Source organism: Vigna angularis, chromosome 5 (genome assembly GCF_016808095.1).
Source record: "Vigna angularis cultivar LongXiaoDou No.4 chromosome 5, ASM1680809v1, whole genome shotgun sequence".
NCBI lineage: Eukaryota > Viridiplantae > Streptophyta > Magnoliopsida > Fabales > Fabaceae > Vigna > Vigna angularis.
In genome coordinates this window covers 36,181,405-36,196,162 of record NC_068974.1, presented here as the reverse complement: position 1 = coordinate 36,196,162, position 14,758 = coordinate 36,181,405, and the positions used below count along the sequence as shown (strand labels likewise).

The following is a 14,758-nucleotide window of genomic DNA, read 5'->3' as shown; positions in this document are numbered from 1 at the left end:
ATATAATTTTGAACATTTGCAGAAGTTGTAAAATATACTTTTTGTAGCGGAAGACCAAATAAAAATTAACACTAACATTGTAATTGCATCAACTTGCAAATTTTATTTTATAATTTATATTAATTCTTATAAAAATTATACTAAAGATGATTTATTATATTATTCAATTATTTTAAATTTTTTCTACCACATCAATAAAATATACTACAAACATTACACTTATTTCTCTCTATTCTATATTTTTTCTCTTAATATTAAGAATTATACTTCTCTATCTCTTTCCTTTTCCTTTTCCATTTCAACTTTATCCGCAATCCGATCCCGTAGTGAGGAAGCTACTATTTTGTCGCCTATCTTACATGGGTGTTACTCCCTCCACCACCCCAAGTGCTCCTGCACCTTCCCACTATTTTTTTTATTCTACACCTCCTCGTTATTTTCTTTTATTCCAAAAATACCACACCTTCCCACTATCCTCAATAATCTTTCTCTCTCTGCATTAATAGAGCATTCATATGGCTCAGATTTAAACTTGTGATATATTGCAAAATATAAAATTCAGAGAAACTTCAATATTAGTGCTTCTACCACTTCCACTTTATAAACTTAAAAGTTAAATGTAAATACAAAATAATAAACATAATAATATTAATAATAAATAATAATAATATATTATTATTATTATATACTAACTTTATAATAACGAAATAACTAAATAAATTACAAATCTTTAACAAATAACTTTTCTTTTATATTTTAAGTATTTAATAATATTTTTATATTATTTATCTAATAAATTAAATACTTTATTCAAGTTATTTGAGTCATGTAGATAGTATTCAAGTTATTTTACATTTTACAATATATTACAAGTTCAAATCTGAGTCATGTTCCATTAATGCAGAGAGAGAAAGAGAAAGATTGTTGAAAATATAAATGTTTTATTAGGGAGCAACACCGATCTTACATTCATATTTCAACTTAAGTACCCATCATTCCCAATAAAAACTACTTCCTGAACATTTGTATAAAATGTTACAGAACCAAAGCTCAAAATATAAACTTAACGTTTAGCAGTAACATTTGGTAGCCAATTGAAAAGGGAATATGGAAGCTGCATGTCTGCCTGTTTTGTTCAGCGTCAACAACTCAAGAATTTTTATTACCTTATGATATTTTACTTGCTAACTCGGCAGAATCACATACTTCTTGCGGACTATCTGGTTTAACTTTTATTTTTACTGGATTCCCAAGCATTGATTTATCTTCCATTCTAGCAATTTCTAAAGCTTTTGTACAAACTGGAAAACTATGATCATCCCAAAACTCCAAAATCACACCAGAACCTAAGCATCTTCTTCCCTCATAAAAGGCCGCAAACTGCCCAGCTGCTAGGCCTTGATCATCTTCAGATATGCGGACAACTGCAGAGTGACCTTGGCCATCTCCTTCCACTTCCATTTGTAAGCTACAATCATAGAATCCTGGACCATGTCTCACCTGAAAAGGTCAAGATACCATAACTCAGTACTACAAAAATGAGAAACTGTTTTAAATAACAGGAAAGAGAACTTGATCTTCAAGTACCACCTTGCACTGTAGCTGACTTGTCTGGCCTGGGGGCACCTCACTAAGCCATTTAAAAGAGCCAACACGGAATACACGCCTCCTTTTGTCAAAGGAAAAGTAATTTCTTGAGACAAAAACTACATTGTTTTTAACATCCTTCTCGACAACATACCTGCATAAGACAAAAAAAAATGGGATGATTTTTTTTTTTAATACAAGCCCAAATATGACATCTGGACAGGAATGCATCGAAAGATTTTTTTTTTCAAATCATTCAATGTGGAGAAATAATCGAGGTAATGATTGAAAAAATTGAACAATTCAAATCGTATTAATAATCTAATATTTCTGCACCTACAACGTGAATATATCTTCAATACAAAATGAATTGTATGATTACATGATTGGAAACTTTTCACATAAATACAACTAATGTTAGAAAGAAACACGAAGATAACAAACCATGGACCTCCAGGTAGTCGTAGACCCTGACGCTGACCGATAGTATAAAACCAGAATCCTCGATGTTTGCCAAGGAAATCCCCTGTCTCAGCCTCCAGTATGATACCTTCTCTTTCCCCAATATGTCTTGCAACAAATTCACTGAATCTTATCTATAACTCAAAAAGTGAACAGAAACAGAAACAAGAAATCAAACTTCTACACTTGCTTCCAAACAAATATGGCATCATTGATTTTCTAAAATAGAAAATTAAAGAATGGTTATCATAATTCATATGGACATTGCCGTAAGTCACTTCATTTATATTTTAATCTTTCCCTTTTAGAACCTCTAAAACCTCAGGAGTAATTTGTAAATACTTCTCATCACCAAGAAATAGAAATGATGTAAGGAGCTGTTCACTGCACGTACCTTGCCCAAAAAGCATATTCCTTGGGAATCCTTTCTATCCTTATTTGGTAAATCAAATTTTGTCGCAAGCCTGCGAACTTCATCCTGCAGATGATGTGGTAGTAGATGAAAATTAGATTAATATTTCTTCAAAACAACATGCAGTGCTACAGAAAAATATAACTTGATAGCTTTTATAAATGGTTTACTTCAAAAGAGCATCCAAATATCAACCTACAATTAAGGGCACTAAAAAACCTATTTAATAAATATATTCAGAAAATTTCATGCCAAATTCTCATGTCAGCTATCATAGAAAAAAGGATAGCAATTGTCTTTTAAAGCCGCAAGATGGAAAACGAAAAAACTTCATATAGAGCAAGATAATTTGTTGGCCCGTACTAATGGTTACTGAAGTGCAGCATCCAAATTTAAATCCCAAACAAGAATTAAAGGCACACAAATTTGATAAATATATTCTGCCTACATACTGCCTGAATTCTGAAGATAGACATCAAAAAGTGATTGAGTTGCAGACAAATTTAAACACTATTCAAGCATTGATAATGATACAACTTCACAACAAACCTTGGGAATACAACCAAGTGGAAAAAGAAGTTGCTTCAGCTGGGATTGTGAAAGGTGTGAAAGGAAGTATGTTTGATCCTTTACCTAAAATTCCGAAAGCACATTAATATCTGATAGAATGTGATCTGCAGAGTATAGAAGAAATAGATTTTGCAGAGAATGCAAACTTGCAAACAGAGTAAAGAGAGAATGAAACTAATTCTTGATATTTTTCAAAGGGTTCAACGAGTACATTATATACAGGCAACAACTAGTCAGGTGCATAATACATGCACAGACAAAAAGTAGTGTAACAGAAAGTTGGTACAGATGAATAACAAACTATCAAATCAGATTCTAACAGGATCAAAAACTTATCAGAAAACAATATCTACTATTTTCCCGCATAATAAATGGGAAAGTAGAGAAATATGCAAAACTTAATACTGATCATTGAGATTCTTCAGACAGTGCTGAAAGTACCCAAATATATCACCTACATATAATAATAGACAAACAGAACCAAGATTCATGAGTACCATGTCTTGTGATAGTTCTAGAACAGAAGGCTCATTCATGCCATCAGCACAAGGGTGGATAACATTTGCATAATGCCCAGAGGCAACATAATCGAAGCCCATGCCACCAATAGCATCCAAGAATGCACCTAACAACAAATATTTTATCAATGAAACAGAAAGAAAGTACGTGAAACATACTACATGGTCAGGTGGGGTTTATTGCATAGGACTGAATGTATACCAAACTTTATTCTTGTATTGCAAAGAACGTCGGGGTTAGGAGTTCGGCCACTACTATACTCTTCAATGAGGTAAGAAACCTGATATTCAAGTAATAGTCAAACACGAGGCAGAAGATACCTACACTATTGCAACTTACATTTTAGTCTTGTCTAGATAAACTTATTAATAAGCACTTGTAAGAGGAAAGAGTAAGGTAAAATGAATTAAACTTCTCCCATGAGTTAAAATTAACTAAGCTATTAACTAATTTATAGAAATTCTCGCATTTAACTGTTCAATAAGCTTATTATAAGTTATACATGAACTAATTTTATGTTAAGGAAAAAACAAATAGCTTACAATTATAAGTTATACTGATCATTGAAGATTCCCATTAAACGGAAAGTGAATAAATATTGGACAAAAATAGCTGAATCGTCCAGCATACCACATTGTTCCAGTATTCATCAGTTAAATGAACAACTTCTAAGGGTACATCAACCTGCAAATAGAAACACAAACACCATATGCACTTCCATTACTAATGTTATGATCAGCAAAATACACAACAAAGGCGTTGATAAGAAAGCAACCTGACTACAAACAGCTTTGGCATACTTCAAATCCTCTTCCCAGGGGCACTCAGACCAAAAGTTCTCGAAATCTTCCTACAAAAAACCACGCGTGAGAAAGCAACAGCAGCAAAATCGATCAATTAAATTTTAAAGCGAAGAATGAAGGCGTACTTGGAACCATATCTTGAGGTAGAAAGCGGTGCAGGAATGGCCGGCGGCGTGGAGCAGCCGCAGAGCGACGCTGCTATCAACGCCTCCGCTAACGAGAACCGCGACTCGGAGGGGCGAATTCTGCGGTAAGGAGCACCGGAGGTAGCGGTGCAAGTCGGCGGAGAGAGGAAGCGAGGTGTGAGCAACGGCGGAAGAAGAAGGTCGACAAAAAAGCCTGAAGGTGCAACATGGAGGCCTAGGGCTCAGAGTGTGGAACTGTTGCTGTTGGTATGTAAAGGCAGTTAGTGGCAGAGAAACCATTGGCTTCAGATTCCATCGCACGGCCACCCTCAACATCACTTACGCGTATCTCCTCATCCGTTTAGCGTGTCATCAGAAGAAAGCGTTTCAGGAAACACATTTGCTCGGGGTTTTTCTTTTTCTATTTTTTATTTTGTTTGAATTTTGAAGAATTTTGTGTAGTTTTCTTTCTAATCAATTATTGATTTATTTCTAATCAATTAATAATTACAAACAGAAAGTTTTGTAAATTACCTACACCGGATTAATAATTCCTATATCCCAAAATTATATAGTTCAAATCTTTCTTAATACAATGTATATTGAATAATTTCATCTAAGAAGAATGAATAATGACTAACTTTTGTAATGAGGTTTTTAAATTTCACATTTTTGTATTATTGAATTGTGTTTAATGTATTTTATAAACAAGAATATCCCAGCTTATTATGTATGTAATAGTATTTAAAGTGATACATGCAAAATATACTATATTGACGGGTTATAATCTTATGTTTAAGGGCAAGGTATAACTATCTAATTTTAAACTTAGATAAATAAAATTATAAACACATTCAAACTTTAATGCATAAATATATGGATTTAAAATTGGGTAATAAAATCACTTTTTTATTTTATTTTAAATTATAATATCCAAATTAGTTTTGATTTACCCAATATAAATTTATAATTTTAAATTATAATTTATTTAGATAAACGTAATTCAATATTTCACATTTTACTTTTAAAAATAAAAGAAATAAATTATGACAAACTCCATCTTACTTTAAATTATATTTATAAATAATAGAACAAAAAATATGTTGTTATTAAAATACACACAAAGAAGTAAAAGTGTATACATATATATATATATATATATATATATATATATATATATATATATATATATATATATATATAATGTGTGTGTATGTATTATTCTTAACAAAAAAAATACACTCTTTATGTTTTTTCTGCATTGTTTATGCTTAATATTTTTAGTAATCTACAATAGATATTTCTACATAGTCTATTCCTAATACTTTTAGAGTCCATTCTACATTTTTGTACATGTTCCATTATTTTGTATTATTATATACGGGAAAAAAAACATTTCAAAACCACAATTTCAAGATATAACAATATGTTCTTCCTTGTATCTTCAAATTTCAAAACATTTCAATACTACTATGATTTTTTAAGATATTATCATAAAAATACCCAAAACCATATTTATAATAATAAATTAAATTTAAAAAGTATTTATGACACATTATATTGTGCTCAAATTCTTGAAGTAATTATTAAAAGATCTAACATTGTGTCTTTATTTACTATCAGAAATACTATAAATCGAGTTTGGGCTGGTATTTATGTAAATTTACACTGGGCCGGGTTGGCCCGTTTTCCAGTGAAACCGACATTGTGCCACCTTCTCCAAAATAAAACCCTCGTTCTACCTTATGTATATGTTTGAGACTGTGTGCAGCCTCCAACCAAAACAGAGTCTAGAAGATCGGTATCATAACGGCAACAACTTCTGTGCCGCATACAACACAAACCCTAGAAGCGAACGTGTTTTAGGGTAAGTCTCTTCTTCCTAAGTATCCGTCACTCGCGTATCGCCCCGTTTTCCATGCACTGTCTTGTTGATTTCTCAGGATTGTTCATGGGGTTTCATGTTTAAATGTTCGATTGAGTTTATTATGTGTTATTGTTTTGGTTTATTAAGATTCGTTTTGGGCTGTTATTATATGTTCTAAATTTGATTGTGTTCATCTAAATTGTATAATGATATATTCAGCATATATTAACACGCAGTGTTGTTTTCTGAATGAAAATTGATGTTTGCATTAACCGTCTTTTGTTTAATTTTTGTTGCCCCTCTTTGAATCAACGATTTCTTTTTTGTTAATTTTTGTTATACTTTTTGTGTGGCAGGAAGGTTGATAGGGTGCGATGGTTCAGTATAATTTTAAGAAGATTACTGTGGTGCCAAATGGGAAGGATTTTGTTGATATCATCCTCTCTCGTACCCAGCGGCAGACACCGACTGTTGTGCACAAGGGATATGCAATTTCGCGGCTCCGCCAATTCTACATGCGCAAGGTGAAGTACACTCAGCAGAATTTTTATGATAAGCTATCTACCATAATTGATGAGTTCCCCCGGCTTGATGATATTCATCCGTTCTACGGGGATCTCCTCCATGTGCTCTACAACAAAGACCATTACAAGCTTGCACTTGGACAAATCAACACTGCTAGGAATCTTATCAGTAAGATTGCCAAAGACTATGTGAAATTGCTGAAGTATGGTGACTCACTGTATCGGTGCAAGTGTCTTAAGGTGGCTGCTCTTGGCCGCATGTGCACTGTGATCAAGAGGATTGGCCCGAGTTTGGCTTATCTAGAACAAGTCAGACAGCACATGGCCAGGCTCCCTTCAATTGATCCTAATACCAGGACTGTCTTGATCTGTGGATATCCAAATGTTGGCAAGAGCTCGTTTATAAACAAAATTACAAGAGCTGATGTCGATGTCCAGCCCTATGCTTTCACTACAAAGTCTCTCTTTGTTGGTCACACAGATTATAAATACCTGAGGTACCAAGTAATTGATACACCAGGGATTCTGGACAGGCCGTTTGAAGATCGTAATATTATTGAGATGTGCAGTATCACTGCTCTAGCACATTTGAGGGCGGCAATATTGTTTTTCTTGGATATTTCTGGGTCTTGTGGTTACAGTATTGCTCAGCAGGCCGCTCTGTTTCACAGCATTAAGTCATTGTTCATGAACAAGCCACTGATCATAGTTTGCAACAAGACCGACTTGCAACCGCTGGATGGGATATCGGAGGAAGATATGAAGTTGGTTACGGAGATGAAAGCTGAAGCCATGAAGACTATAGTTGGTCAAGGAGGTGAGGCAACAAATGAAGACGGTGTATTGTTGACCATGAGCACTTTGACAGAAGAAGGGGTAATTGCTGTAAAAAATGCTGCATGTGAAAGGTTATTGAATCAGAGGGTAGAAATAAAGATGAAATCAAAGAAAATGAATGACTGCTTGAATAGGTTTCATGTTGCACTACCAAAGCCTCGTGACCAGAAGGAAAGACCATCATGTATTCCTGCAGCAGTTTTAGAAGCTAAAGCTAAGGAAGCCGCTGAGAAGGAAAAGAGAAAAACTGAAAAGGATCTGGAGGATGAGAATGGTGGGGCTGGTGTATACTCAATGAATTTGCGAAAGAGTTACATTTTAGCCAATGATGAATGGAAAGAGGATGTACTGCCTGAAATCTTGGATGGACACAATGTTTATGATTTCATTGATCCTGATATTCTTCATAGGGTTGAAGAGTTGGAAAGAGAAGAAGGGATGAGAGAGGCAGAAGCTGAGGATGATGATTTTGAGATTGATGGATCTGAGTTGACTCCTGAACAGCAAGAAGCTTTAGCTAAGATTAGGAAAAAGAAAAGCTTGCTCATCCAGCAGCACAGGATTAAAAAGAGCAATGCAGAGAGTAGGCCAACTGTTCCTAGAAAGTTTGACAAGGACAAACAGTTCACGTCAGAGAGAATGGGAAGACAGCTGTCATCTTTGGGGCTTGATCCCACTTTGGCAATTAAGAGAATGCGCAGCAGATCTGTCTCTACAAGAGGACGGAAAAGGGAGAGATCACCTGAAAGAGGTGCAGATGGCCGAGATGGTATGGATATTGATGGAGATACACCTAGCAAAAAACAGCGACTGAGTAGATCACTGTCACGGTCTAGGTCACTGTCACGCCCACCACATGAAGTTGTTCCTGGTGAAGGTTTCAAGGATTCTGCTCAAAAGGTCAAGGCAATTAAACTTGCAAAGAAATCTGTCAAGAAGAGAAACAAGGATGCCCGTCGCGGAGAAGCTGATAGAGTCATACCTACTCTGAAGCCCAAGCACTTGTATTCTGGGAAGCGCTCCAGTGGCAAAACTGATAGACGCTAGGACTGGTATGTTTTCGCGTGTGCATCTTGCCTTATTTATGATGTTTGAAGTTTTACTAGTTGCTCGTGTTTCAAGCACTTCAATGCTGATTTTTGTCTGTGATGAGTTCTCACCTTTTTTATTGATTCATAGGATCTGAATTGTAGCTGATTTTTCTAGCTAGACATTTAAGAGTGACCTAATTATAGATATTCAAGTTTTGTTGTTTTTTTATATGATAAATTTCAGATTCATATCTCACAAATTAATTTTTCTCTGCAGGGGATGCAGTTTTCTGCAATTTAGAGGGGCATTTGTTGTCATTTTTCTGCAGCTGCCTAAAGTTTTGTTGTTTCATTTATTAGTTTTCGTTGGAGTTTAAGGTGCCATGATGGCAACTGAGTTAAGTTTACATTATACTGTTTTTGTCTCATTTTATCATTACTGTTATTGAACTTGCTATTCTGTAAGTTGCAGCATTATAGCTTACTTTCTTGTTCTTTATTTATTTGGTTCAATTTTGGATACATCTGTGAAAGAGGTACTGTTTAAATTGCTTGAGTCGCAACAGAGTTTTGTTTCATGTGTATTTACATGCTCAAACAATTGAGCATCTGTTTCATATGCTTCAACCTTGAGTGCTGCTATTGGAAGGTTTCTTTAGTTTATGGAATCGTTCATCTAAAATTTCCTAAATGTGGGGTACTCTGTTGTAGTCTTGCACGGGACTGGAACTAGTACAAAGAAGTGCTTATAATTGTCTCAATCAAATTTTGGAGTGGCGAATGCTACATTATTTTTTGAGTCTTGTTCAAATTCGAGGAATAAAATATTTTTTCTTATTTTTAGTCGCCAGCAATTTTTTTTACGAACCATTTTAAAAGGATAGGATAACACCCTGTTGGTTGTCGAGAAAAAGGGGGGAGGGGGAGTGATAACACACTATCAGAATCATTTAATATTTTCAAAACATCAAGATTGATATTGTTAATCGTTATTGTTGGAAACTAAGGTGGTTAACGGAGAGGTGAAAATTACATAGCTAGGAAAGGAACTTCAGTATTACTAATTTATAGTCGCCAAATTTTACGCGTTCTTGTTACGTGCTTTTTAAGATTCTTGGAAGTAATGTTCTTTGAAATTGTTAGCCATAATGCAAGAAATATTTACAGTAATTTGGATGTTGGAACTTGGAAGCATATATCATACCATGCGTCTAAACTTCATCTGTTTGAAATTGTTCTTAAATTTGTTATACCCAATTTTAATGTAGCAGCTATGTTCCTGACGTTTTATTTTTCATTATAATCTGCATGGTTTTGAGATAATAACTTGTTTGTGGAGTAATCGTACCAGAGCTCTTTGGGATGCTGTCTATGAGCAATGTGCTGCATGAAAAGCTCCTAGTCACGATTCAGGTTTTTGTATGTGTCACTAATTTGGTTGAATAATTGAGATGATTTGATAAGGATCAAGTATAATGAAAAAAAATGTGAGATTTAATCCCTTTTTTTTCAAGTTTTATTTTTTGTCATAAATAATAAACAAAAATAATATTAATATATTTTATTTAAATCAATTAAAAAAATAGTTTTCACTTTATCACTCTTAAACTACCGTTATTTTTATATATTTCTCTTTTCTCTCTATTTTATTTTCACCAACCTAACATTAAGAGGTTTTGGATAGAAAAAATGAAAAAAATCGCTTTGCGACATTTTTATGGAAACTTATTTTTTTAAAAATTAAAATAAAGGAATAAATGAAAATAATTATAATGTACTAGGAACAAGAATTTAATAAAACTAATTTTATATTAAAATTTGACTTTAACGAGACAAAAACTAAAAAAGTAAACATGCCATGTAATAAGAGGTGTGAAATGAAGTTCTAGACGGACTCAGGTGATTTGCAGCTCCTGGGTTTTTGAGTATTGTAAGAACCCTAACTGATTAAAATATTTTCCAAATAAAGCCTTATTTCATATGGTGCGTCAACCGCAGTTGAAAGATCAAAGAGAAAAATTAAAAAAAGGTTAAAATACTTGTCTTAAATTAGTAATAATTTCCATTAAATATAAATATAAGAAACTACCTCAAATATATGACTAGCAAAGTATATGTATGTTATAGTTATATAACAGAACACTTCGAATTTTCTATCAACAAATTGTTGAATCACTATGATTCGATGCATTTATAAGAGTAAAGCAATGGGTAAATGATAATAATCCACATTATTAATTATATATACTATGACAAATAAATATGGATGATTGACTACAAATTAATTTCTTTTTTTGTTCGAAGCTGGATGAAGGTAAGACAAGTATTTTTGGACTTCAATTTTGCATACCAAATTTGAGATAATTTGGTGACTTTTAGTGATATAATAATCTTATGTTCAAACTTTATTCACAGTTTAAAAAAATTGTTACACGTCAAGCTATAATTGGATTTAGTGAAATACAATATGGTTTTTAAATTATAGTAAACATTTGTAAACTTTGTTTTTGTGAGAGTTTATTAATTTGGGCTGAACTATAGGCATAAACTTTTAATTTAATGCTCAACTAATAGCTTTTACGTCTAAACAAATTATTTAAAAGAAATTTTTTGATAAAATTTGTCATCGAAGTATTTGGATCTTCTTACTAATTAATCAGTACATGTGAAAAAAATCTAAATGGAGTTACTTTCTCTTATTATTTTTGTTCGGTCATTCTTTTTTAAAAATAATAATTTGATTTAGTAAACAGCTTTGGTATTTATGCGAAAATTGAGATTATTTTAGCTATATTTAATTTAACATTTTCTTTTTAAATTTGTAAGGTAATAGTATTTTAAAATATTTAGCATCATATACAAAAAATATTCAACGAGTCACAGTGAGTTAACTAAAACTAAATAGAAAAACTTATTAAGAAGATGGACTCATGTTAATAAGGATCCGAAGAATAAATATTAAGAAATATGAAATATACTTGTCAGGTAATAGTATATAATAACATTCTCTTTCTATACAATAATTTTCTTTTGCCATAAAAGAATTTCACATTTTGTTTCCCGTGACATTAATTAATATATACTTGTCAGGAAAGTGATTTTTAATATTTTATTATTATTAAAAAAACTTATTATAACACTCTTTATTATTAAATAAAATTTATAATTAATGAACTTGCATAAACTGACTCAACTTAAAAAAGAAACTCAAAGTAGGCCAACTTACTATTTTTAAAATCTTTATCGTTACTGTTATAGTAATAATAATTATTATTACTAATATTAGCCATATTCTATTTTAAAATTAATCTTAATATATGTACTGAATTTTTTATTTAAGCATAAATCCATCATACCATTTTAATACGGAAAAATATCATTACATATTGGCACAACAAAATTTTGGAGAAATTACTCTCGTGCTTGTCTATTGCTATTTGTGGAGGAAGAAGGTTTGTTAATATATGAAAAATAATACAACAATTTTAAAAAGTTAAAATAAGTATTATATATATATATATATAATAAATGGATATTTTGATACACATAAATTTTTTACATTTATTTCACATTACTTTTTTGTTAAGTACAAAAATTCATACTTTTATGAAAAATGATAACATACATGAATTTTTTACATTTATTTGATATTATCCTTTCTTATTTTATATTTTTTTTATGTATATAAAAGTTGAGAAAGAGTAGCATGATATCCGTTTACATTTTGACACATTTAATAAAGATAATGGTCTTAAAAAATAAACTTTTGTAGTTTTCGAGAAAGAAGAAAGTAAAATGTAAAGATAATGATAGTGTCAAATAAATGTAAAATAATTATGTATGTTAAAGTATAATTTTTCATGAAAGTTTACTCTTTTATGATAATTTGTGTGTCAAATAAATGTAAAAGTGTGTCACTGTACCATAATTATACTTTTACAATAATGATATATTTTTCACATATAAAAAAATTTACAGATATACACAAAATTTTTTACATTTATGTGTTACTATCTTTTATTTCTTTTTATTATCTTTTTTTTCGAAAAAATACAAAAAATTATTTTTTTATAATTATTTTACTCTTGTATTATGCGTCAAATGAATGTAAACGTGTGACACCCTATTATTACTCTTATTTTTATAATCATTTTATCTTTATAATATGTGTCAAATGAATATAAATATATATATTATTCTACCATTCATCAAAATATATATATTTATTGAGGAAGCTGGTGACTTTGAATTTCTCTTATGAAGCATTATAAAGTGAAGATAGTTAAATGAAATATAAGAAAAATGAGCAGAAAGTAGTGCAATGCATTGCTTATGAAGGTGGATTAGTTTTAGTGTGTGGAATGGTATCCAAGAGCAGGAGTGAGTTTGATATGGATGATTCATAATTTGACACCTACCATCATCTGTTTTTGTTTGTAGGTGTGTGTTCTGAGAATCATGTATCCTAAGAAAACATTCCCCGTATCATATGTCCACTGCCTTAGGAGATAGCTATAGTCCGTTACTCATCTGGTGGTTGCACTTTCTTAATTTATTGCTAGGGTTTTAATGGCAAGTTTGTTGTTGGTAGGACCCTCTCCCTCTCATCTAACTAAAGTCATGCTTGCTTATTTATGAGGTAATCACCATGAACAGTGAAAAAACTTTCTCTAAAACATGCAGTACTCTCAAAGCATGGAAAACCTCAACCCTTCACATTTCACAACTTCTCTCACCAATTTTAGCTATCTAGATACTCTATCCGTACTTAATAATATTCAAACACCGATTAAGACATTACGTTCATGGTTTTCGCTTGCTTCTTTCTCTCCTCCTTCTCTACTTTCATTAATCATACTTTTCTACACTTTATTTTTCTTCATTAAGAATGCATTTCGAAGCAACTTGAGAAAATGGGTCATTTCTTATGATGTGATTTAGTGTCAGGGTTTTTCGATTTGTGGACACGAACCCTCACGCATTTTCTCTACACCCTGCTGCTGCACTATTATGCTAAAACTGTGATTAATCATTATATTATTTGAAGTCAAAGCAATATGATGTGTTGTTAACGACCTAAATTGGAACTGTGAGGTGGAAAAATTGATGTTTTTTTTTTCTTTTTCTCTCTGGCAAATATCCCTTGCAACATTTCTTAAATAACCGAGCGAATCTGTAGCCACTTTCGTAGTTTCATAAACACATGATTTTGTGACAGAAATGTGTGATCCACCCACTTTGGTCCCTCTGAGGGATGCCAATTTGTTAAATTGATTGCTTCTTTTAACTTTTACTTGTACTGTCTTGCAACTTTTTGACAATCTTTCAAGCCTTTTTGAGTTTGTAGAACTTGTATAGGGTGGTTACAAACAAAAACTTACTATGAAAAAGAACAATCATAATAAATGTGTACAGAATGAGACTACAGAAAGGGTAGCCATTATCCCTATTCCAATTGGATCTTCTTTCCTCGTGCAGAAGTGGGTCTCTACTTTATCCCTTATACTGAAAAGATTTTGGTTGTTTTGGTTTGATGCATTACGATTATCTTAGTGCTCACACCAGTTACGCAGCTAGCAATTTATCTTTCTATGCTTCTTCCAATCATCGAATGAGCTTTTGAGAAGTGTTTAGGCTCCTACATGCTCCACCACTTCAACTACCACAACTCCTCTCAGCATGGTTTTGCTTCAAGCTTTCATTTTAAGATAAAGAAAATGGATTAATTAATTAATTAATTAATTAACCCTTATGGCTAAGATATTATCACAGGTACGTCAGCAGAATGCTATAACCCCCAAATCAAAAACGAGGTAAATTTGGGGTCTCCATGTCAACTTGTTTTGAAGGTTGTAATGTTAATTAGTTTATTATATAAGGAAACTGCTATTGTCCATATGTATGAAGTTGTCCTTGCTGCTTTAAAAAGATGGTCCAAAAAGTCAATTATCTGTTGCACCATTTCTTTCTTCTTTTTCTAGCATGATTCACCTTTATGTGGAGGAATATGCATGACAAAAT

The 14,758-nt window shown here is 32.2% G+C and overlaps 2 protein-coding genes across 3 annotated transcripts; one reads left to right on the top strand and one right to left on the bottom strand.

The window, feature by feature from the left end:
* Positions 1-921: 921 nt before the first annotated feature.
* Positions 922-4,876, bottom strand: LOC108319568 (uncharacterized). 2 transcript variants are annotated; one of them, XM_017550733.2, is made up of 10 exons: positions 4,479-4,876; positions 4,326-4,400; positions 4,181-4,234; positions 3,752-3,830; positions 3,529-3,656; positions 3,011-3,094; positions 2,444-2,527; positions 2,032-2,183; positions 1,591-1,741; positions 922-1,500 (listed from the first exon to the last, which is right to left on the bottom strand). In XM_017550733.2, exons 1-10 carry the CDS (start codon positions 4,812-4,814, stop codon positions 1,168-1,170), a joined length of 1,476 nt encoding a protein of 491 aa, XP_017406222.1. In that variant the 5' UTR covers positions 4,815-4,876; the 3' UTR covers positions 922-1,167. The 2 variants fall into 2 exon arrangements, with proteins under 2 accessions (XP_017406222.1, XP_017406223.1); XM_017550734.2 differs by having other exon boundaries at positions 4,326-4,396; positions 4,479-4,722.
* Positions 4,877-6,190: 1,314 nt separating this feature from the next.
* On the top strand, positions 6,191-9,236 carry LOC108319636 (nucleolar GTP-binding protein 1). The gene is made up of 3 exons (XM_017550833.2): positions 6,191-6,345; positions 6,702-8,758; positions 9,015-9,236. Exon 2 carries the CDS (start codon positions 6,720-6,722, stop codon positions 8,751-8,753), a length of 2,034 nt encoding a protein of 677 aa, XP_017406322.1. The 5' UTR covers positions 6,191-6,345; positions 6,702-6,719; the 3' UTR covers positions 8,754-8,758; positions 9,015-9,236.
* The last annotated feature ends 5,522 nt before the right edge of the window (positions 9,237-14,758 follow it).

What these genes read in the sequence shown, in the direction of transcription:
- LOC108319568 (XM_017550733.2), bottom strand. Translation starts at nt 4,814, where the DNA reads ATGTTGAGGGTGGCCGTGCGATGGAATCTGAAGCCAATGGTTTCTCTG. An exon ending in CCAAAGCTGTTTGTAGTCAG is followed by an intron (nt 4,235 to 4,325) that starts GTTGCTTTCTTA and finishes TTCTATTTGCAG; the next exon opens with GTTGATGTACCCTTAGAAGT. An exon ending in ATGAATACTGGAACAATGTG is followed by an intron (nt 3,831 to 4,180) that starts GTATGCTGGACG and finishes CTTGAATATCAG; the next exon opens with GTTTCTTACCTCATTGAAGA.
- LOC108319636 (XM_017550833.2), top strand. Translation starts at nt 6,720, where the DNA reads ATGGTTCAGTATAATTTTAAGAAGATTACTGTGGTGCCAAATGGGAAG.